This window comes from Micromys minutus, assembly GCF_963924665.1.
Source record: "Micromys minutus genome assembly, chromosome: 1".
NCBI classification, from domain to species: Eukaryota; Metazoa; Chordata; class Mammalia; order Rodentia; family Muridae; genus Micromys; species Micromys minutus.
The window spans coordinates 114,530,575-114,553,397 of record NC_137969.1 but is presented as its reverse complement, the minus strand read 5'-3'; the positions used below and the strand labels follow the sequence as shown (position 1 = coordinate 114,553,397).

Here is a 22,823-nt window from a genome sequence, read left to right as displayed (position 1 = left end):
TCCACTTGAAAAATAAACTCATTTCCTGGTCATCATAATATTTTATAGATAAAATTTAAAAATTTGAGGGTGAAAAGCAAGAATTTTCTCCCATACTAAAGAGCTTGTCTTGTGCAACGCTTGTGTACACAGCTTCCTGATGCCAGCAGAGTGAGCACACTGGACAGTCTGCAGCTGGCCTCCCTGGTAAGCCCCCGTCAGGAGCTCCCCTCCCCCTGCAGCAACACTGAGAACACCCCTGGGTGTGGGGTATGAGGTCAAGGCTGCAGAGCAGCCGGACTTACGTCTCTGCAGGGTCTCCCCCAGGCCGTCCTGCATGGTGTCTCTGCATTTGGGAAGCATACGTTCATTTGTTTCCTGGATCATATTCTTCAAGTTCTCAAGAACTCGCAATTCTCGAAGACCACGTTTTTCCTATTAAGAAAAATAAATTACTAGTATCTCAAGTCTTAGCAAGTACTGTCTATAGTTCCAAGAGAACAGGAACTTGGGAGTAGATACACCTTTTAAGTCTCTGGCTGAAAAGGTCAAAACCTAGTGGCATTTTATTATAAAACACTGTGAACGTTGCAATAAGAACAATACTTTATAGTGTGTTCAGAAACAGACAGGAGAAACACCAGAGAAAGGAAAGGCACTTATATGTTACGTATCTCATCAGAACAAGCCCTGATGCTTCCACTCTTATGTGCTACAGATTTTACGTCTACCTTTTTTCTCTTCCAAGTAATGTTATTTGGTCAATGTAATGGTCCAAGTAATGATAGACAGACGCCCTACCATACAGAAAAAATGTGCAGTGAAGGCTGCTATCCTCAGGAAGGCCTGTGTTGGTCTGCAAAGCTAGAGCAGATTTCTAACTGCTATGAATTTACCCATGAGTTGGAAATGTAGTCTACTAAGCCCAAGGAATTTGTACTGAGAATGTGGATAATGCCAGTGTCTGTGCCATCATGGCCTATGCTAGGCAGAGGTGTGTGTGCCACCAGCTGGGATGCCACCGGGCTCCTCTACTCAAGAGCCAGGGTCGTGTATGGTCTGCAAGCACAGTCAGCTGTTGCTGTGGGCTCCTACTTTCCCCAGGAGCCCTCCTCCCTGTCATCTCCCTTGCTTACTGTGCTCGGAACTCTCTGCAGTCACACCACAGCCACACACACTGCCCTGTGCCAAATCCTGTGAGTGTCACTCAATCACTGTCCCATGGAAAGGGAAGTTTAACCACTGAATGTGCTTTCAATCTATAGGTTTCTCCTCTATCACCATTTCCCTTGGCAAGTCACTGAACCAGCTAGTCATCTATTTGGCACAGTTTCCAGTCTGTTTTACTGAACGTCTGTCTGTGCTGTAATTCAGAATCCTCTGTTGTCTCTTCCCTTTCTGCAAGTCAGCAGTTAGAACTAACCGTACACTCAGTTCAAGGTTTGTCTGATTGTTTGCATAAAGTTTCCAGAGGCTGATGTTCACTCTCTCAACAGGATGGGTGGCATTTCATCTTCATGTATTAACAGGGATACTTCTGAAAGTGAAGACTGCCTTCCATCAGTGATTCCTCTGAGCAACATTCATATAAGAAAAGCAAAAGAAAACACTCTACTCCCTTCCCTTATTTGCCAACTTAAAAGATAATGAGTTGGACTGGTCATGGTAGCACTTGGGATGTAGAGGCAAGAGGATTCAAAGGCATCCTCAGTTGCAGTTCTAGGCCAACCTGGGCTAAGTGAGACACTACCTTGGTGGTGTTGGGAGTAGCAGCAGTGGTAAGTCAGCTTCCTGGCACCCACAGCAATAGAAGGCAACTGCACCTACCCACAGGTTTAGACACACCAGAGTCCCTCAGTATCTCCCTCTGGTACTCAGGTCCCCCACACTGAGCTTATGCAGTTCCCTAGTTCTTTCCCACCTGGCTGTGGTAGCTTCAGTGAGCTTTGGCTTCCTTGACCATATTCTTCCGTTTGGTTTGATCGTATGCACACATTCTACCTGCATGTCTCTCTTGACACTGGCTATCTAGGACCACTGGCATTAAGAGACAAAATTTACAAGAGGAAGGCTACTCAATACTACAGGGTGTGCTACCACATTTAACCCTTAGGGGACAAGTCTAGAAACACTATTCTTCTTTCTTCTCTGGTACCCAGACTAGCTTAGAACTCAGTACATATTACAGGTTAGACTTGAACTTTGGAATCTCGTTTCTGCCTCCCAAGTGCTGGGTTTACAGATATGGCCTATAATGACTTAGGAAATTATTCAGTTTTTATATAAAGCAAAATATTTTATAAAAAAAATATTTTGAGTTCATATTGACCAAATTCAAACACCTTTATCTATTGTTTCCCTTTTGTTCCTGAATTACTTAGTTCTCTTTTGACTTAAATAAAAGTATTAATGATTACTAAAACCTAAAACCTTGTGCTCACTTTGGCAGCACATATACTAAAAATTAAAATGTTTTTAAAAGGATTTTTTTTGTTCTGAGGTGTCAAACCACTGTCTGTCTGTCTAAGACAAAGCCTTACTATGTGGCCCAGGCTGGCCTGAACCTCGCACTCCCCCTGCCTCTGTTTCCTGAGTGGTGGAACTGTAGACATGTTCCTCTGCACCAGACAAGTAATTTTCTTGGTGCTACTTGTAAGAATGTCTGAGAAACACTATCACCACTCACAAGCACAGATGAATTTCTTCATTTGTGACTTGATTTTAGGAACTGCTCTTTGAAATTTAGTATTGTTTCAAATTATATAATATACCTACATGGCTTCAAAATTATATCTGTAAAATAACATGTATCCAGAGAAGTCTAGGTTTCCTTCCTATCCTGGTTTATCCTCTCCTATTATGTTATGTTTTTAAATGTAGTAAACCATTGGTTTAAGTATAAAGATACATATACCTAGATATACAGGTGTGTCTAGGCACATGTGTTTAACACACACATACACATATAGACACGCAGAGCTGAGTATATACAAATAGTTTTAAAATTTGTTTTTAAACAGAATGGGATACAGAGATGTTTCTTTTATCATTCATGAGTTAAGAGTCTTACGCACAGGGCTGGTGAGATGGCTCAGTGGATAAGAGAGCTTGCTGTTCTTCCAGAGGATACAAGTTCAGCTGCCAGCACCCACATTGAGTGGCTCACACTCAATTGTAGTTACAGCCTCTGGGCACTGGATGCCCTCTTCTAGCCTCTGCAGGAACTGTACTCGTTTGTCCAGACATACTTACACATAATTAAAAATAAAATCCTTACCAAAATTCAAAAGCACAAATGTAATATATATAGCTCTCTGCGTGGTCTACTTGTCCCCTTTTCTGGTACTTTCTGAATGATTCAGATGCTTTCAGATTATGAAGGGGTTAACTCCTGATAACCCACAAAAGAATTAGGTGAAGCCGTATTTAATCCCTAACCCATAAAACATTGTATTTTATCAATACAATGCACTGCAGTTTGTTTCTTGAAATAGTCTTGCCGCTGACCTGGAGCAAGGAGAACTGGACCTCAGATCACTAGATTGACATGGGATTCAATTCAAATGCTTAGTACTGAATGGGTATTGTTCTTACACAATTTCAAATGCAAACAGCCCTAAGTTGGAAACTATATATTTTTAAAAGTATACACACATGTGTGGCTAGCTCTAGAGCCAGAACAGTACACTGGATCCCGTGGGCTGGAGTTACGGATGGCTGTGAGGCACGTGATGAGGGTGCTGGGAATTGAACTCAGGTCCTGTGGAAGAGCAGTATATGTTCTCAATCACTGAGCCATCTCTCCAGCCCAGGAAACAGTCTGTTTCTCATGGCTGGTAATGAATGCTAGTACTTTGCACAACACCCCTGTGAAGAAAAAGGGTCAGTGTTTTTTTTTATCCTAATACACAGGATCTCAGTGTTAGGTGATAATTTTGTTTTTTTGCTGTAGTCTGTTCTTTTCCCTCAGGATGGAACTTTGAAGTGTATCCTCTCATTTCAAGCACTGCTCACAAGACAATCATGGAGGGAGGAAAGCCTCCTTTCCACAGGCCTCCCCGTGGAATTCTATCTCTCTTCAAATCCTATCACTCATCTCTGACCCACTGGCACTATCCCTGCTGCTCTCCACTTCAATCTCTTTGCTGTTTGTTTGTTTGAGATAAGGTCTTCTGTAGCTCTGGCTTCAAACCCCTGTGTAGCTGAAGCTGGCCTTAAACACGGGTCCAGCTTCTGCCTCTTTTGTTGAGATCAGAGGCCTGCACTACCACATCCGGCTATATTGCTTAGTACTAATTCTATGACTAAACAGGTAAAAAATATTATGAACACTCACACAGGGCAACGCAGAGTTGTCTTTAGAAACAAACTACGACGACGACGACTACCACCAGTCAGGTGTGGTGGCACATGTTTTTAATCCTAGCACTTGGCAGACATATTTCTAAGTTCAAGGCCAGCCTGGTCTATAGAGTTCCAGGACAGCCAAGAGTACACAGAGAAACCCTCTCTCAAAAAACAAACACACACACATACACAAACACACACACACACACACACACACACACACACACACACACGTGTGTGTGCCAAGGTAGAGGGGTGTGTGTGTAACTCTGGTCCTCAGACTTGACAACAAGCACCTTTACCCATTACTACATCTCTGGCCCCAACAAGCATATGATAATGCTTACAGAAAAGCATCTAACTGTCTGACATGTGTTCTGATGTACAATGGTCCTGAGGAGATGCTCATCTGAATACCATTCTTACAGCCCTGCAGAACCCTAACCATGTGTCTGTCATCTCTATGACTAGGTGCAGATGGACTAGATACAGAAGCCACTGGCATAACACAGACAAATCTGCCAACAGTTGGATTTTCTTTCCTTTACAAAGGGTCTATTCATTTAGCCTGGGTGCCCAGAGGATTTTTTTCCCTATAAAGTCTAAGGTAGTTTTTTTTCTTTCACAAAGAGTCTCAAGCATCAGGTACTCGAGGTTAATCTTCCTAGAATGTAGCACATACTTCATTATGAGTCCAACAGCAATTTCAGGAAAGTCTTCCTGAATTCTCTTTTGTTCTTCTTGGTGCCTTGACCTTTTTCTCAGGTTTGCTGTCCCAGGCTTGTGTCATCTGGACTCTTCGTTAGCATGCATTCCTTCCTCTCTAGTCCCTCTCTTGTCAATGTTAAATCTTCCCAGTCTCATTTTAGAACTATATATTTCATCTATTTATTTCTGGGCTCTTTAATTCTCACCTCAAAAATCATTTTAACATTTTTATTTTCCATAGACTGCATGGTGGTGTATGTCTTTAATCCCAGCACTCAGGAGGCAAAGGCAGGTGATCTCTGAGTTTGAGGCCAACCTGGTCTACAGAGTGAGTTCTAGCACAGCTGGGGTTACAAAATCTTGAAAAAAATATAAAACAAACAAAAACAAACTTTCATTTTCCCAAATTCTTTCAGTTCACTTCTTGACTATTTCATTTTATCCAATCATTTGGACAGTTTTCCCAAGTCTGACTGACACCTTTCCTGGAACGAACTTTCCTGTCTTCAGCTCTTCAGCTTCTCTAGTGTGGCCTTGGCCTCTGTGCTGTTCACTCTGTGGAGGTGGAGCCTATGATGCCATCTGCTGGGCTCTGCTGTTCTCCAAATGGCCTGTTGGGATTTACAAATAGCCTGATGGGCATTTTGAGGGGCCTGGAGTCTGTATGGGCACTCAGGCCTTCCTCCCAAGTTCTGGGATTACAGAGTGTACCTCCACTAGCCCACGCCATACCCATTAAGGCAATGTCTTCAGATTCCTGTGTTACAGCATTTCTGCCACACTTGGAGGCCTCTTCATTTTCCAGTTCTCTATCTGCCCCTAGTACCTTTTTTTTCTCTCTGCTCAAATGTCATCTTTCTGTGGCAGTCTCCTGTGGAACCCCACAGGGAACTGTTTCTGGAGTACTGTCCTCTCTAAGGGACTCTGCTCTGTAGCAGGGCAGCTCTTAATCTGAATGTATTTCTTCTTGTACACATTCTGCATTTGCAACTGAAGCTTTCTGGCTGTGAGGGTTATCTGTCACTATGTGGTATGAAAGACTGAGAGACAGACAGACATGTCTGCATCATTTTTATTCCATTACCAACACTTGACCTGTGCCTGGGGCAGTTATATACCTCTAACAGAGGCTGGCTGCTGCTTCCTGCTTGCTGTCTCTTTTACCACACAACGTGGAGACATAATGATGGACAGACGGAAGCTCTACAGCCACTTTTAAGTGTAAGGGCTATGTGCCAGGGAGACAGGCTGGAAGCAGCTGACATCATAGAGATACCGTGCCAGCCCTGGACTTTCCAGATCTGTCCCAGGACTACACAAAAAATGTAAGTCCTTTTAGAGGCCTGTTTTCCACGTATCTATTACTAGTAAAAACACATTCCCACCGAGATGCCGGGGTGTTTGGCAAGTATTCAGTAAAGCACTGCAGGGGTATGCCAAGCATACTCTACTACGATACCGCAGGATTATCCTCTCCTCGCTAGCAGAGAGACCACCGTGTCTCATGTACCACAATGACGTAAAGGGCAATGCCTCTACCCAGGAAACTGTCACACTGTCTCGCCCAGGTGCTGGGGTGGAAACATACCTAAACAGGCTGCACAACACCCCAACCTTTGCCTATCACGTGCAGTGGAATCAGGGAGAAACTCTGAAAGGAAGAAGAAAGGCTGTTGACTATTCTTAAACACCAGAGAAGACAGAGCCTGTCACCGTCTACCCATGCTTGAGGAATTCTGAGAAATGCTGCCACCGTGTGGCATTTGTTCCCTCTTTTGTAGAGAAAATTTTACCAAAAGATGAGCTGGAGCTTCTTCTGGTCAGCCTTCCTAAGGCGAAGTCTACCTGAGGGGCAGAGAGGTGCAGTGAGATGGCCCCCTGGGGGAAGAACCCTGCTGGGCACGCGGCTCTGTCTGTGTACAAGCACTGTAGACTGTACTGGGCTCCCAAGTCTCCAGACTGCATTCCATCTTTCTTTCCTTTCTGTTTGTTTTTAGATTTATTTTAAGTCATAAGCATGAGTGTTTGCTTATATGTTGTTAGTATGTGTGCCACATAGACCAGGAGAGAGTATTGGGGCCCTGGAACTGGAGTTAGACAGCTGTGAGTCACCATGTGGGTGCTGGAACCTGAACTTGAGTCCTCTAAAAGTGCAGTTTAGACCTTTTAACAGCTAGCTCACCTCTCCAGCCCCAAGCCTTCTCCTTGAGTTTGTGAAATAGCAAGCAGGGATGGGGCAGATTCTGACACGCAGGAAAACTTCTGTGCTATACTATGGAAGCCCTTGGAGCAGACACACGGAAGGTCAGTGTGTGAAAAGACCTGACTGAGCACTTGTCAAAAAGAGCAAATCCAGCACGGCCAAGATTCAGTTTCTGGGTCCTTAGAGACATTCTTAAGTGAGAAGTTCCTCAAGATATGACTTATTTCCTAGGGGATAGGTCGCCATATGTCTCTATCTGTTTTATTTACCATGTAATTTATTTCCTAACATATGACCATGTGACATACACAAATTCTCAACATATTTTGTTTAACTCTCTACATATGGTTACATCTGTCATGACCAATAGGGAAAACTTATTTTTAGTAGAATTTTTCCTTTTCAAAGTATTTTACACTTAATCTTTGCACACGCGAACTCGTGTGTGTGTGTGTGTGTGTGTGTGTGTGTGTATGCATGTGCACACATACATATAGAAGCTAGAGAACAACTTATAAGAAGCGGTTCTCTTACACCTTTATGAGGTCTAGGTATCAAACTCAAGTTGCTAGGCTTAGCAGCAGGTCTTTACCTGCAGACCCATCTTAGCAGGCCCTTGGTCAACATTTTTCTAAGAGAATGCTTATACAACCTGGTCATGGTGGCACATGCTTTTAATCTCAGCATTAAAAGCTACATGAGGCAGAGGCAAGGAGTCTCTGTGAGTTCCAGTCCAGCTTGACCTACAGAGTAGGGTAAACAGAGAGTCCTCAAAAAACCAAGAGGGGAGGAGAAGGGAAGAGAAGAAGGGAAGAGAGAGAAGGTGGAGAATGTGCTTATAACGTTTGTCTAGGCAATCCCTATTTTATCTGGAGTTATTAAAAAGTGACCCCAGGGGCTGGGTGATGGCTCAGCTGTTAGGAACACTCATAGCTACTGTAAAATCCCAGGTTCTGTTCTCAGCACCTATGCTGTTGTTCACAAGCATTCCTGACTCCAGTTCTAAGGATCTGGCACCCTCTTCTGACTTCTGCAGCACCAGGCATGCATGCAGGCCCTATGTATACACCAAGGCAAATCCTCATCCACATAAAGATAAATACATCTAAGATAAAGAGACTAAGCCCAGTGCTCACATTGGCAGCAGTGCATACAGTCAGAATGACACAGAAGACCAGCACAGCGCCTGTGTAGGGATGATCCACAAATCTGTGAAGCCTTCTGAGTTGTTCAGACCAGGCTGCAGGGGGGTGGGGGGGAAACTGAATCCAAACTCACTTAAATTATTGTATAAAAAAATGAGTTACAAAATTAGTAATTGTATTTGTTATATTTGCTATCATCTTTCAACAACATAAACATTTTTATCAACACCCACAGAAAAATGATTTTAAAATGAAGTCTCATTTAACCTTCATAAAGCCCACATTCTGCAGTCTTTATTACTGTTGTCATTTAGTGCTGAGGAAACTGAGCCTCGAGAAGCATGCAGTCAGAGCTAGTAAGAGGGGGCGGGGCTTGAACCCAGGCATGCACGGTGGAGAGCGCTATGTTCTTCCTATCCTTCTTGCCTTCTTGACAAGATCTTGGAGGGATTAAATGTTCTCTCCCAACTTACGTCCACTGTCCTTTGACAACCACCTTCCATTCCAGTCAAAAGACGTGCTGACTTCAACTGAACACAGACATAAAAAACAGACATAAAATGTCTCTCAGGACTCAGTTTCATTTGTATAATGCATTTACAGAAAACATATCCATTATTTCAAGGATACCAGCATAAGTGTGCCAGGGGCACTGAATTTTAGGGATGACTCAGCTGCTAGTGAACTAGTTCACTGATTTCATGCCCCAGCTCAATCTTCATAAAGTAGGAACTTGCATTACAGAAGCCATCTTAATTTCAAAATTCTACAGTTACTTCAATAAAGTATGTCCTTTGACGTAGATTTATAAGTATTTGTCTTAATAACAAAACTAACACAAAGGATGACTTCTGAGACAGGTCATGTACTGACTGTCATAAAAACCCAGGTTTTAAGATTGTTACCTCCGCCAGACACTGTTGCAGATGTTTCAGATACAAAGGAGAATGAAGTCGACATTCTAGTGACAAGGCCATCAAGGTGAATGACAAGAACACAACCAAGTTGGCCAGCAGAAACCTAAATGGCTGCCTAGGTCTGTACCCCTGGGGCACACAGGCCCACCCGTTAATCAACCTTATTGTCTACCATGGAGAAGGCAGGCTCTGGGCCTAAGTGCTATGGACGCGTTAAGGTCTCAAACCAGGCAGCCGTAGGGAGCTATGTCTATGTCTATGTCTATTGAGGCCAGGCCTGTAAGATGAGTCCTGGGCACAGACTGAGAGCACAAGAGGGATTCCAGGTGAGGGAGACTCTCCTTCCTACTCTAGCTCTGAAGACAGAAGAAGCTGTGCGACAAGGACTGCAGCTCTCTTCTGGAAACTGAACTGGCCTCCAGAGAGGAGCAGAATGGTACTATAGTCATGTGGGTTCGGAAGAGGGTCCTGAGCCACAGGGCAGAATGCAGCATGCGGAGTTCAGAATGGACCCTGACTCCGGCTTCCTGAGATGCTGAGCTAAAGTCTTGGCCACTCCATGGGCAAACCTCTGACATACACCTTGAATAAATGCGTCTTGCTGTATGTTACTGAAGGTGTGGTCATCTGTTACATGGCATTAGGAAAGAAGTGAGGTTGCACAGAGTACCACAGAGAGCAACACGACAGAATACTTTGGAGACTGCTTTGCAGTTAAGGTCAGTGGTGAAAATTCAACCTGTGATCGAAACAGAGGAATGAAGCATTCAAAAAATAGAAAGATGTTTTAGAAAGACAGAATTACAGATGTGAGGATACCTGAGATGTGTTCAAGAAAAAGGAAGTGTGGATGCAGGATGGTCCAGAGCTGTGTGGTGCGGTGTGGCACCCAGGGGTTCTCAAGTATGGCCAAAGAGATGGATTTATGTAGGAGGGTAGAGGAGCTGTATGGGTGAGGATCCAGGGCTGTATGAGCTAGCCAGTTTGTAAAAACTGTCTGCTAAGCACAGGGTGACTGGGTAGTCTACTGGCTACAGGTGTGCAGAGAGGGCTGACAGAGGGCTGGAAAGGGGCAGGGCTGCTCAGAACAAGATTTAAGAAGTGGTTTAGGAGGTAAACTTGATGACCGCATAGTTGCTGGAAAGAAGAAAAAAACTGTGCAATTCCACATTTATGAAAAACTAAATCATCAAGATGGCTAATGGTGGTCCCAAGAAACTGAGTGCAACATGTCTGCTGCTCAGGTTATTCTGTGGCTGTGAGAAAGCACGCCATCAAAGACAGCTTACGGGAAGAAAAGCTTTTGTTTGGCTTACACTTCCAGGTCACAGTGCATCACTGAGGAACAACAGGGCAGGGAGCTGCAGTGGAAACCGTAGAAGAGTGCTACTTGCTCACTTGCAGCCTCATGATGACTTAGCTTTCTGTGCAGCCCAGAACCACCTGCTCAGGGGAGGCTATTTCCCAAAGTTAACAAGATTATTAATAAGTAATTAATACAATCCCCCATAAGCATGCCCAGAGGGCAATCTGCTCTGAACAAGCCTTCAGTTGAAACTCTCATCTCAGGTGACCTTTGGCAGTATCAAGCTGACAGGTAAAATGTCAGCTTAAACCTTTTTGGGGAGACAAAAAGAGAAGAACAGAAAAAGAAAAACCGAGAGGTCAAATAGTGCTGTAAGCTGTGAACCAGCAAAGAGGACACACATTATAAATGGCAAACGTAGGTCAAGTCCACTATGACTAGGACCGAAGGACTGCAGGGCAGCTAAGGGAGGAGAGAAGAAAGGGACACTAATGACCTACACCATGGTCTACAGTTTTCTTATTCTGCTCAGAATTCCATTCCGAGGTGACATCCACAAACCCTAGCATCTCCACTGAACACATGGAGAAAACGTGAGTGGGCTGTGGAATAATAAGACACAGTGATGAGCAGGCACAGCCACCAAAGCCACAAAGCTGAACACAGATGAGAAGAATGCTGCTAACTCTAAGTCAAAGAAAAGTGTGACAGCAGCCAAGGGTCCTGCTGTAGTTGCCCAGAAAAAGGATGCATGCACACACACAGACACGGACATACATACACACATGCTCACCACTACCAACACCACCAACAACCATTTCTTTGTCTCCTGATGTATCCCTTAGAGAAACATCTCTTATTTGAGATGTGTCTATTATCATCATTAGGTTTAACTACAAAATTGATCATGGTCACACTGTAGCTTCTTAAAGTGTTAGTGGATTATGTGAGTGTCCAGAGCACCCTAAAACTAGCAAACTTTTACATAGAGCCAAATACTTTTTCTTTTCTTTTCTGTCTTAATCATGTATGTTTATAGACACACACACACAGTATAAATACAGTATAGATTCAGCACCTGAGGACGGCAGAAGAGGATGTTGGAGCCCTGGAGCTAGAGTTACAGGTGACCATGAGCTGCCTGACATGGGTGCTAGGAACTGAAGTCATGTCTTCTTCAAGAACAGCAAGTGCTCTTAACTGCTGAGCCATCTCTCCAGCCCCTCCAAATACCCTTCAAGTTGGAAGGCACTGCCCTGTATCCCTCCATCTGTGCACGTCACTGTTGCCAAGCATTTGAAGCCACTTCTGGTATTTCTGAAAGATGGTACTGACTATGTGGTTACAGATAGACATCCTGAGCTGTACACATGTATAGTTTGTAAAGGGAACGAAACAACGGAGACAAATGCCTGATGCTTCTTGTTTGGTGGAGGCTGGGGGAAGAAGCCCTATGGAGGAGCCATCACCCATGGAGTGTACTGTGAAGCTGGATGTGTTGGCACTGCTGTGGACATCCTTTTGGCTTCAGGATGTCTTGTTTTTATATACAGTGACACAGCATTCTACTGACGTTATTAATTGTGGGAGGGGAGAATGTGGGAGGAGGAGAAGGAGTTGGGAGCTGGCATATGAAGTGCTTGGATTTTTTTCTCTCAGTTAAGTGCAGTAGATTCTAAACTTTTTAAACTGTAAAATTTGCCATGGTCAGCAAAGTTTAGAACTGCTGTATGAATAAATACTCAAGCACATTCTGTTCCCAAAGATGACTTACAACACTGGTATTTTTTGTATATTTAGAATGTGAAAAAGTCTTAAAGTTAAACAAATGTATCACATTGAAAAAAAATGGTATCTAAGGCCAGGCATGGTGGCCCATACCTTTAATTCTAGCACTCAGGAAGCAGAGGTGGGCAGATTTCTGGGAGTTCAAGGCTGAGTGACAGTTTCTACATGAGTTCAACCAGAACTTAAGGATAACTACAGCCTCATCCCATATGGAACATTTAATATTTTAAACATGTTCATGCATGCCAAGGATTCATAGCAAGTTTATATGGATTGGTAATGATTTTTATATCACATGTAAGGAACATTCTTTAGGTAGTTTTCTGTGTCCTCCATTATTCTTATCCTCCATAAAACAAGGACGATAGAAACCATTAACAGCTATTCCTGGCCTTATGGCTTAACTATGTAACACTGGCTCAATATGTCTGAATGCTTAGTACTGGGCTGGTGGTGCTGTTTTAGGTTTTAAACCTATAGGAGGCAGACTATCAGTGGGGGATGTTCTTCACAGAGGCTAAACCTGGAAGTTTACAGCTGGGCCCTGCTTCCTGTCCTGTCTGTACTTGTTGTTCCCCCAGATGTGAAGAGTCCCACCTGCTCAACCTGCTCTCTGCCTTCCTTTCCAGGCTGAAATACATCTCCTATGACCCAAATACAAGGTTTTTCTCTTAAGTTGCTTCTGCTATCTGGTTAAAGTAATGAGAAAAGTAATACACTAAGTAACATACAACATCCTAAGAGATACATACCTCTACACACATCTTTAAACTTCAAAGTCTTGTGGGGTCCTGGGCAGTTTTGGATTATAGGGCCCCTACTGAATACAAAAATGTCTGTTGGGTGCTACAGCTCTGTCTCAAGGGCTGTGTCACGTAGACTTGCTGTGGTTTTAAGAGCTTAGTAGGAGAACCTTTCTTTGGTCAGGTTTAGACATCCTTGATCAAAGTCTCATCTGAAGACAGAACCCCCAAACACAGAATCACCATCTAGCAGTAGCTTGGGAAATGACTACATAATGCACAATGGATCCGTAATGCCTGGGAAGACCTAGAACACGAAACAGAACTACACCCCCCCCCCCCCCCCGTGCAAAGTGAGGAGTGGCAGGTGGTGAGGCTAGAGTAGCTCTGGACTACAGAAGAATGCTTAAACCACATGCTAGAGCTTGCAAAGGGTCTTAAAAAGCGAAATAATGTTGGATCACTCTGGCAGGCAAAGTGAAAACCGAATCTGAACAGGTACAGCAATCAGAAGGAACAGAAATTCCTAGATGAGGTCCATACAGAAGGCTGGGTCACTGTTGCCAGTATGAATGGAACGGGAGAGGCAAGTGGAGTTCTTATGTTTCAGCTTGACTGTTCATGCCCCAACAACAACAACAAACCACACAACAAATGCATCTGAAAACACAGAATGTGGCCTGCCATCTCCTGTTGTCTGGTCTAGCATTTAACAAGTACTTTTTATCTTTGTCTTTTCATAATTTTTACTATATATATATTTTAAGAAGACATAAAATAAAGTCAGGTTTTAGAGCTCAGGAATTACCCCTTCTGTGTAGTCAGTCATTAACAACTGGGGCAATGCTTTTTAACAACCTAAGCTTTAAATACTTACTTCAAATTCTTTTACAAAGTAACGGATTTCACCTTGGGTGACTGGTCTGTGATCCAGCAGCCTTGAATGAATTTCTCCAAGATCTAGAGAAAGAAAGTAGAATCAAGGATTAATTCGCACTCCATGGTGCAGTCTCTGGCCCGTTTTACTTTCCCCTTCTCTATGAACAGTTGAAGACAGGTTAAAATCCAGTCCAGACCATGGATCAGGACGGAATCTCCTCTACTTCCAGTGTGTGTTAGTTGGTAGAACTACTTTTGAGAGTCATCTAACTATATCTAACAGAGCTGAAGATACACATCCTTAGCAATTCCAAGCTGAGACATGTAAAAATATAAAAATTATACTCATACAAATGAGCATGACATTTGCTGAGGCATATGTGTACTTACCAAAAGAGTAATTTAAAAAGGTAACATTCTAAACAATTACACAATGAGATATGGTAAATGGAGAGTTAAAACACTAGTGTACATACTAGATTGACACCTATTAACATGGATCAATCTCAAAATACTTTCAGAAGGAATAGACCCATTTGCATGAATTCTAAAGATATGCTAAATGCTACTTCCTTTGGTACACACCAAGTTCAGGATGGAGGGTGATAAAAATTTAGTACAGCAAGGTGCATGGTTGGGCTTTTTAAGCACTGGGGATTATACTTGGGGCTTTGGGCATCCTAGATCAGTTTCTCTAGTGTGCTTGCTAGAGATTTATCTGTGAAGGTGGGTGGTACTTGGTGTTAAGCATCTTTACTTTATTCTAGGTCTAAAAAGCCATATCTATAAAAGAATTCTAAATTTTAACCTATTTGGTGAATGGGTCAATTCATTCTTCTTACAAACAACTAGCTTAAAATAAAAACCTCAAAATTGCTAGAGAAATTAAATGTCCAAATAAAAATATGTATGTCTTATATTCATGTGCATATATACGTTTAAGTGGATCAGATTCTAATTCTGTTTTTGTAAGTTTTATCGAGACATATCATGTTAATATGCTAAGGAAAAAAACAATAAAAACAGAAGGACAATTTCTGTTTAAATCTCTCAGTAGGTCATTACCCACATCATTTCTGTAAGAAGCTCTTTGGAATTTTCTTTTATGAAGAAAGTTCTATTGAGAAATGTGGTACACAACGGAGTATGCAGAGTTCATTACTCAGGTCTGTAGATTTAGATTAAGGCATACATGACTGGACAGGAGAGAGAGGAAGGCGGGGACTAGGAGTTAGGGCTGCCTGAGATGTGTGGGACTTTATGACCTTGTGCAGAGAATCTACTCTCAACAGCACAACTGGCCAACAGGACACATACAGTTCAGCTCCAAAAGTCCATCGTCCAAATGATCTGCAGCTTTCTAAACACAGCATGTTGTCTCAGGCATCCTGATACCGCCCCTCCAGTTGCCTCGGACTGAGCCCTGTACCCAGTTACTCCACCTAATGTCCGCTTTCTTCTGGGACATCTGAGCCCTTGTGCTTCCCCAACACTGCCTTTTATTCTCACCAGCTTCTTCCTCGGTTTCTGAACAGCTTGCATGCTGCGTTCCTGAAGCACCAGAGGGCCTACTACCATATTATGTCTCACAGGGTCCCCAAATCATCTCTTCCCCACTGAGTATCTCCTAGGCAAGCTGTCTGTGACATTTACACAGCACCCATGAGTTACCACCTCTTTCCATGTGACTGAGAGGCAGTTAAGGTTTGTCAGTTTGGAGACATCTGCTCCTGCAGCCTGGTGATAAAAAGGAGCCCACTTAAGACTCTGCCGATAACTAAGTTCTACAGAGAAAATTATCAGTCACTTCTAAAACCATCATATCATGAAATACACATGACCACAGAAGATACATTAAATAGTGACATGATAACAAGTCCATTATAATAATTCAGAGTTTGTAAGAGTTCGAATATTAAATATAAATTCTAGCTTAACTACGTATGTGTAAAATACAGATTTCTATAGATATCCAACTCTAGCCAGTGTATATGCATTCTTTTACTGTTCCACATATAAAAAAGTTACTGAAATAAACAATCCTTTGGTTGCTACATGTTCTTAACCTAATGTAAAAGTTAGAAAACTATCTCCTCACAAAGACACAGAGAAGGACTTTGATGGAAGATCCCTGGAACTGCAGGATGAGACAGGAACAGAAGTGCAACTCTCTCAGTACCTAATAAAGGGAGGGCTGTGTGTGGGTCCTGAGTGGGAAAGTGAGAACCAGTCTCAAAATAAAAACCAGAAAAGCGTGATGTAGCCTCTAAGTGGCCCGGCATTTGTCTAGCACGTGCGAGGCCTTGGCTCCAGCTCAGTACTGGAGGGAAGGGGAGGAACAATAAACAGTACTACTTCAAAACTTAAGACGTCTGACTCCAAAGACATGATCAACAGAATGACAGGCAACCAGGCAAAGGGCGCTGAGGAGCCTGAGGATAGGTGTGTCAGCACTAATGGTACAGTGGCCGGCATACATATCAAAAACTCTAACAGAACCAACTTACACGAGAAAAGGGCTTAAACAGACATTAAATGACTACCTAAAGAAAAAAATAGGTATTCAGTAAGTACATAAGAAAACACTTATCCTCAAATATGACCGGAAAGGCAAATCCAAACATCTCACACCCATTAGAATAACTAGTACCAAAGACAGACAAATAGAATAGAAAATGGTGCAGCAAATACAGAACATGTCAAGTCCTCAAAGAGTTTAAAGAATCATCATGTGACCCAGAAATCTACTTTTGTAGACATATCCCCAAGAACTGAACACAGGGTCTCAAAAAGATGTCCGGTACATCCATATTTACAGCAGTATTATTTCCAAAAGTGTAGCTGTCCAAGTCCTCAGGGGCACTGAACCAGTCAAACTCACAGATTGGTTTTGGTCAGAGAGGTGGTATGAGGAGTTATGTTTTAATACATACAAAGTTTTGCGAGATGAAAATCATTTGTGGATGGAGTGATGGTAGCCCAATAAGAGCCATAAAACAACTAATCTTCACTAAGATTGCACAGAGAAAGAATTCTAAATTAAGTCTTAACATACACACTCACACACAATACTATCTGAGCCCAAATTAAACCTAAGAGACAATGTGAAACACAGTTTAAACAGTCACAGCCAGCTCAGCTGGGGCTGCCCACAGATCTGGCAAGATTACAAATGGAAACCGCACCTATGGTAAAAACTCTCCGGACTGTAGCTGAAAGTTGGTGGGACAGGCGGATTAGCAGGGAGTAAAGAGAAGCAGTCGGAACTGCAATTGGAGGCTTCTTCGCGGGAAACAGACTTCTGAGGTTAAGGACTCAAACCTAGTTGCTACTGTAAAACTTTAGGTCGAAATCTACTAAGGCTCAGAGGGGACAGGTCACTTAATTTGTTTCAGGACGTTTCCCCCAAGTGTCCTCTCTTCCTGGCATGACTCAGACGCAGAGGGCAATGAACCAGAGAGTGAAGGACTGTCACCCTACTACGTGACTGTGTGGGGCTCAAACTACTTCACATTCTCCTCTTGTGCGCCCTTCGCCCATTACGTTTAAGTGGGTCCTGAGGCAGGCCAGGCAGCTGGGGGCGGCGGGAGCACCGGGGAGCCCTGGGAGGGGCGGTCCCCGGCACGCTCCCCCAACCCAACACGAAGGGTCACGCCCTCCACTCCGTACCCTTGATAATGAGGTGCGCCGCACCCGGAGTCCCCAGCGAATCCCGCTTCTTGCCGCCGCCACCCTGGGCGGCCTCGCACGCTACAGGGGTCTCTGTCCCCGCGCCACTCATCCCGACCAGCTCCACCCACACGCGAACCCCGAGGCTCTTTAGGGAGACAGACGGTCGCGGATGTTGCGTCATTACAGGGCGTCGGAGACGTTGGCTTCCGGAAAGGCGCTCGGAGTGTAGCCGATGCAGCCATGCTGGATTAGGGCAGATGGTCTGAGTAGCAGAGGTGCTTGGAAGTTATCTTGCTTCTCAGTTATTCCATCATCCTACGCCTGAAGGAATTAACTCACTGTGGTTGGATCAGGGGGCGGCCTGCAGACGAGTAACAGTCGTAGCAGTAGTATATACACATTTTTTACGTTGTTACTGGCCTCCGCTATTTTATACAGCATTTTGACATGAATTGTCACATTAAGGTCATCATAGCAATGTGAGGAGACAGATCATAATTTTTAACAAATGAAGCATCACTGTGCGGCATATGCAGACCTTGAGAATCCCAGAGAACAGTGTAAGTCTGTGACATCACCCAGTCTGACCTGATGCTCACAGGTCAGGCCGATCATGGGAGTCAATGCATCAGAACTGCAGGAAAGCAGGGTGTTCTCACCGAGTTGTCTCCACTGGCAGACTGCTCTGTGAGGGAAGGGACAGGCAGGGTTAGCCTTGGTCACTACTCTTCAGCTCTCAACACTATTGAGCACATGGTGGGTGTTCAATACATATTTATTGTGTAGTTGTGAATACAAACATTAGTGTATATGGCCTTTTAAATTGAACATGTTTACTCTCCATTCTTCCATAGTCTCCCTCCTCCACCATCCACCCACTCCTCACCCACAGACAGTCGCTGGAGTAGTTGTCTTTGCCATGTAAAAGTCACATAGCCATTTGGCCTTTTTGTAAAGTGAGAAAGCTGATACCTATTTCAAGGGGGTGCCAGCAGATGAAATGAATTCGTATTTGTAGGGTGATTACCTCAATACCTCGCAGGTAGTAAGTGCTGTGTGTTTGCTTAGTGGTAATGCAATTCTGTCCCTGACTATCCATCATTAGCAGAGACTTCAGAGGTGGAAAACATAGTCACCTACGCATTCCAAGTGTTTTAGACTGGAGCCGCAAACTCCAGGGTTCCTTAGCCATGTGTGGACTTGGTATTTCACTAAAATAACCGTGTAGCTCAGGAAAAATGCTCACACTGAGTTTTATAAAATTGCACCGGATTTGGGCTGAAGAGATGGCTCAGAGGTTAAGAACACTGACTGCTCTTCCAGAGGTCATGAGTTCAATTCCCAGCAACCACGTGGTGGCTCACAACCATCTATAATGGGATCTGATGCCATCTTCTGCTGTGTCTAAAGACAGTGTACTCACATAAAATCAATAAATCGTTTTTTTTTTTTTTAAATTGCATGGGATTAGCAGTCAAATGAGACATGAGGAGACTTGGAAGAGTCCCAAACATGCAACTAGAGCATCCTCGGGAAAGCATCTTCCTCTGGGCACATGGACGTATGATTGATTGCAAGCAAGAAGTCCACAGAGCACCCGTGTCTAGGGATTTCGGGGTGCCTTACACTTTGCAGACATTTTTTAATTTGAGAACACAGTAGGGCAGCTCACATCATGGCCGACAGGAGATAGGCAGCAAGCAAGGGAGTGGGGCCACACATGCTCTTTCTTCAAAGGTGCACCTCCCTCAGCCAGACCCCACTTGCTAAAGTTTTCCTTCCTAAAAAGATTAACAGATCAACACCACTTGGGAACCAAAAGTTCAATACACATGCACGCACATACGTGTATGTGTGTGTGTGTGTGTGCGCGCGCGCACACACACACACACATGTCATATGCAAACCACAAAACAACTCTATATTATTCACTTAAAGGAATTTTATTATCTTTCATGTTTCTGGATTAATGGAGCTTTCTCTCTATATTTTTGAAATTGTCAATACTATAATTTATTTAGTTGTATATTCTGTGTGCATGTGTTCACACACGGGAAAAGATGAGAGGGGATCTTTGGTCTTGGGGGTAAGAGTTAAATTTGGTTGTATTAACTCCCTGAGGTTAAGCACATGGCATGCTCAGTGTGAACATCGGCATGGTGTGGAGAAGTGTGCTACGGACGAGCATCACCAGGTTTTTTGGTGGCAGCAATCCCATGGATCTCATACTGAACCTTCATGGCCCCGAATCACCATGATTTGCCTGAGAGATGCTTCTGGGCACAACAGCATCCTGAGGATGCCACATGAGCTGTGTGGAAGTCCCTGGGACAGCTTCTCCATAGGAACAAAGCATCCCAATTACACCAGAGAAAATAAAACAGCTCCACCAGACATAAAATGGAAGGCTTGAATTTTGGGTGGCCTACCTTGAAGTCTGACCATTCTCTGGACTGGAACAGGTGTAAGAGGTTCTCACAGGATAGTTATCCCACCAGCAACACTTGCGCAGACAGTCTCAGGCCCTACTCTAGATCTCATCAACAGAAAACCTGAACGAGAGCCTACAAATCCATTGGGAGAAGCCTCGGGTGGTTTCTGAGCATGTCAAAATCAGAGAGCCACTGCTGAGTGCCAAGTTTGTTACTCATTCCTAGCTCAAGATTTAAGTTACAATATTTATATAGTTTTAGTTATTATTAATTTCTTGCTATGACCCTGTGATTTGAGTGGCCCCATGGGCTCATGCATTTGAACACTTGTCCCTAGTTGGTAATGTCATTTGGGAAGGTTATGGAATCTTTAGGGGATGCAGCCTTGTTGGAGAAAGCAATCACTGATTTGGGCTCTCTCTCTCTCTCTGTCTCTGTCTCTGTCTCTCTCGGTGTGTGTGTGTGTGTGTGTGTGTGAGTGCGTGCACGTCTATAGCCCCACTACATTTTCTGCTTCCTGCATGCAGATATGTGACCAGCCAGCTCCCTGTCCCTGCTTTCCTGCCTTTCCCACCATGAAGACTTTATTTCTCCGAAGCCAGAAGCTAAAATCAAGTCTTGGTCATAGTATTTTATCACAGCAACGGAAAAATAACTAATATTATCTAATTTATACTTGGGTCTTAACAAAGGTATTGTGATGGTCTAAATATGCTTGGACCATGGGAAGTGGCACTATTAGGAGGCGTGGCCTTGTTGAAGGAGGTGTAGCCTTGGTGGGGGAAATGTGTCACTGTGGAGGCAGGTCTGAGGTCGCATACTTATGCTCAAGTCTTGCCAGTGTGATCCAGTCTTCTCTTGGCTGGCCCGGAAGACAAACTCCTGGCTGCCTTCAGATCAAACTGTAGAGCTATTGGCTTCTTCAGCACTATGTCTTCCTGCACACTGCCATGCTCCCACTGTGGTAATGGACTAAACTTCCAAAACTGCAATCTAGCTCCAATTAAATGTTTTTTTTTTTTTTTTTTTTTTTTTTTTTTGGTAAGAGTTGCCTTGGTAAGGTGTCACTTCAGAGCAGTGAAACCTTAAAACAGGTAGGGATCTGTATTAAGGAAAAAACCCTGGTACTGCTGTAATCTGGGTTTTGGAATGTGGCTCAAATGCCTGTGTGTCGGGACGCACTCGGACCTCAGCTTGGTGCTACTAGGAGGTGATGGCGCCTTTAAAAGGTGGCCTTAGGGTCATCAGGTCAATGTGGTATGATATTGTTCAAGTTTTGGGATGTCGGCCTCTCCTCCTTTATTCTCTTCTTCATCACCCTACCCCTCCCGCCTCTGGCCATGAGGCAAACAACTTGACACACATGCTCTGGGCCTTGATATCCTGCCTCGCCCCAGGTGCTGAAGCAGAGGAACTCCTAAAGCTGAGAAGCACAGGAACTCCATCTTCGGAGGTAAAGATCCTAGGGATTTTGTTATCTGTAATGGAAAGCTAACATACAGACCACCCGGGTTCCAGGCATCCACTACAAGTCTCAGAGAAGGGACGCTGCTATGCTGAGTTGTTTAATCTAACAAATGGGTTCAACTGCTGAAAAGAGGGACTGGCGAGGCCATTCTGCAAGTGTGTACAAGGTCGGGAGAAATGGGACCTCGAAGTTAGCTTACATCACGTCAACAGTCTAGTGCAGAGAATGCACTAAACAAGCTTTGGAATTTTCAGTCTGGGGGCTGGGAGTTTCTTGACTTGGTCAATGCAAGCCTGGAGCCTTATTATTTAAAGCTATGCCTTGTCAAATTAGTCGTATGGCTACCACAGCTCAAACTTAATGTGGACAGACAGGCCTGCCAGGCACAGATTTCTCAAGCAGATGATGTGAGGGAGAATGAATTTTATCCATGGCAAGACTGCAAGGACAGATGACACTCAGCAGGATCGGCAGGCCAAATCTGCGGGATCCACAAGCCCTAGGGACCTGGCCTTGTCCAAGTGGAAGCGACAGCTCGAAGGAGCTACCGAATTAACTCGTTGAGCTGGAAAAGATTCGGGGCTTCTAGTCCCTTGAAAGGAAACAATAATCTTAAAAATCAGAATATTCCCAAAGGAAGTATGGTCATGGAAGTGGGGACACTTGAACCACAGCAAAAACCAGTAAACTTTAGTATCTCCTGACTCTCTGTCGGCCTTCTTTGGGCCTCCCTCTGCTCAGTGAAAGATGATTTTGGGTAAATTACAAAGCAGTAGGAATTAGTTTTATTCCCCTGCAGAATTGGGAATAGAGGCAGAGCCTGCAGGAATCCAGGCTCTAAAAGTACTGTAAAAATAAATTCTGCATCTCATCTGTGATAATGCTGTGTGTAACCCTAAAGCTGGGTATCGCGGTGTTACCAATCCATACAAGACACAGAGCAGAAGATGCAGAGCTCCTTGTGTCTCCGTCTGCCCAGCGAGAGAGACACATGGTGGAACTTTTCTCCCACTGCTTTTGCAATAAAATTTACCCAGAGCTGTTTCTGACCCTAACTACATGCATAGAGGTGAGATCAGGGAGCAAAGAGTAAAAATCCCCATATAAGGCAGTTTCCCTTCATGCAAGATTTCACTTTCTACAATTCCAGTTACTATCAAGTGTACTCCAAAGAAAGGAACAACTCACCAGTTACACTGTGAGTAATTTGAGCAGCATGATGAACTTCTGCTCTAC

The 22,823-nt window shown here is 43.8% G+C and overlaps 1 protein-coding gene across 1 annotated transcript in view; it reads right to left on the bottom strand.

The window, feature by feature from the left end:
* BLOC1S5 (biogenesis of lysosomal organelles complex 1 subunit 5) overlaps positions 1-17,820 on the bottom strand; it is a 36,307-nt gene extending 18,487 nt beyond the window's left edge. The window contains exons 1-3 of the mRNA XM_080925104.1: positions 17,685-17,820; positions 14,014-14,096; positions 285-414 (exon numbers count right to left, since the gene is read on the bottom strand). Of these exons, the coding sequence (XP_080781230.1) occupies positions 285-414; positions 14,014-14,096; positions 17,685-17,796 (325 nt within the window). The 5' untranslated portion in view covers positions 17,797-17,820. The remainder of the gene's footprint in view (positions 1-284; positions 415-14,013; positions 14,097-17,684) is intronic.
* Between the last annotated feature and the right edge of the window lie 5,003 nt (positions 17,821-22,823).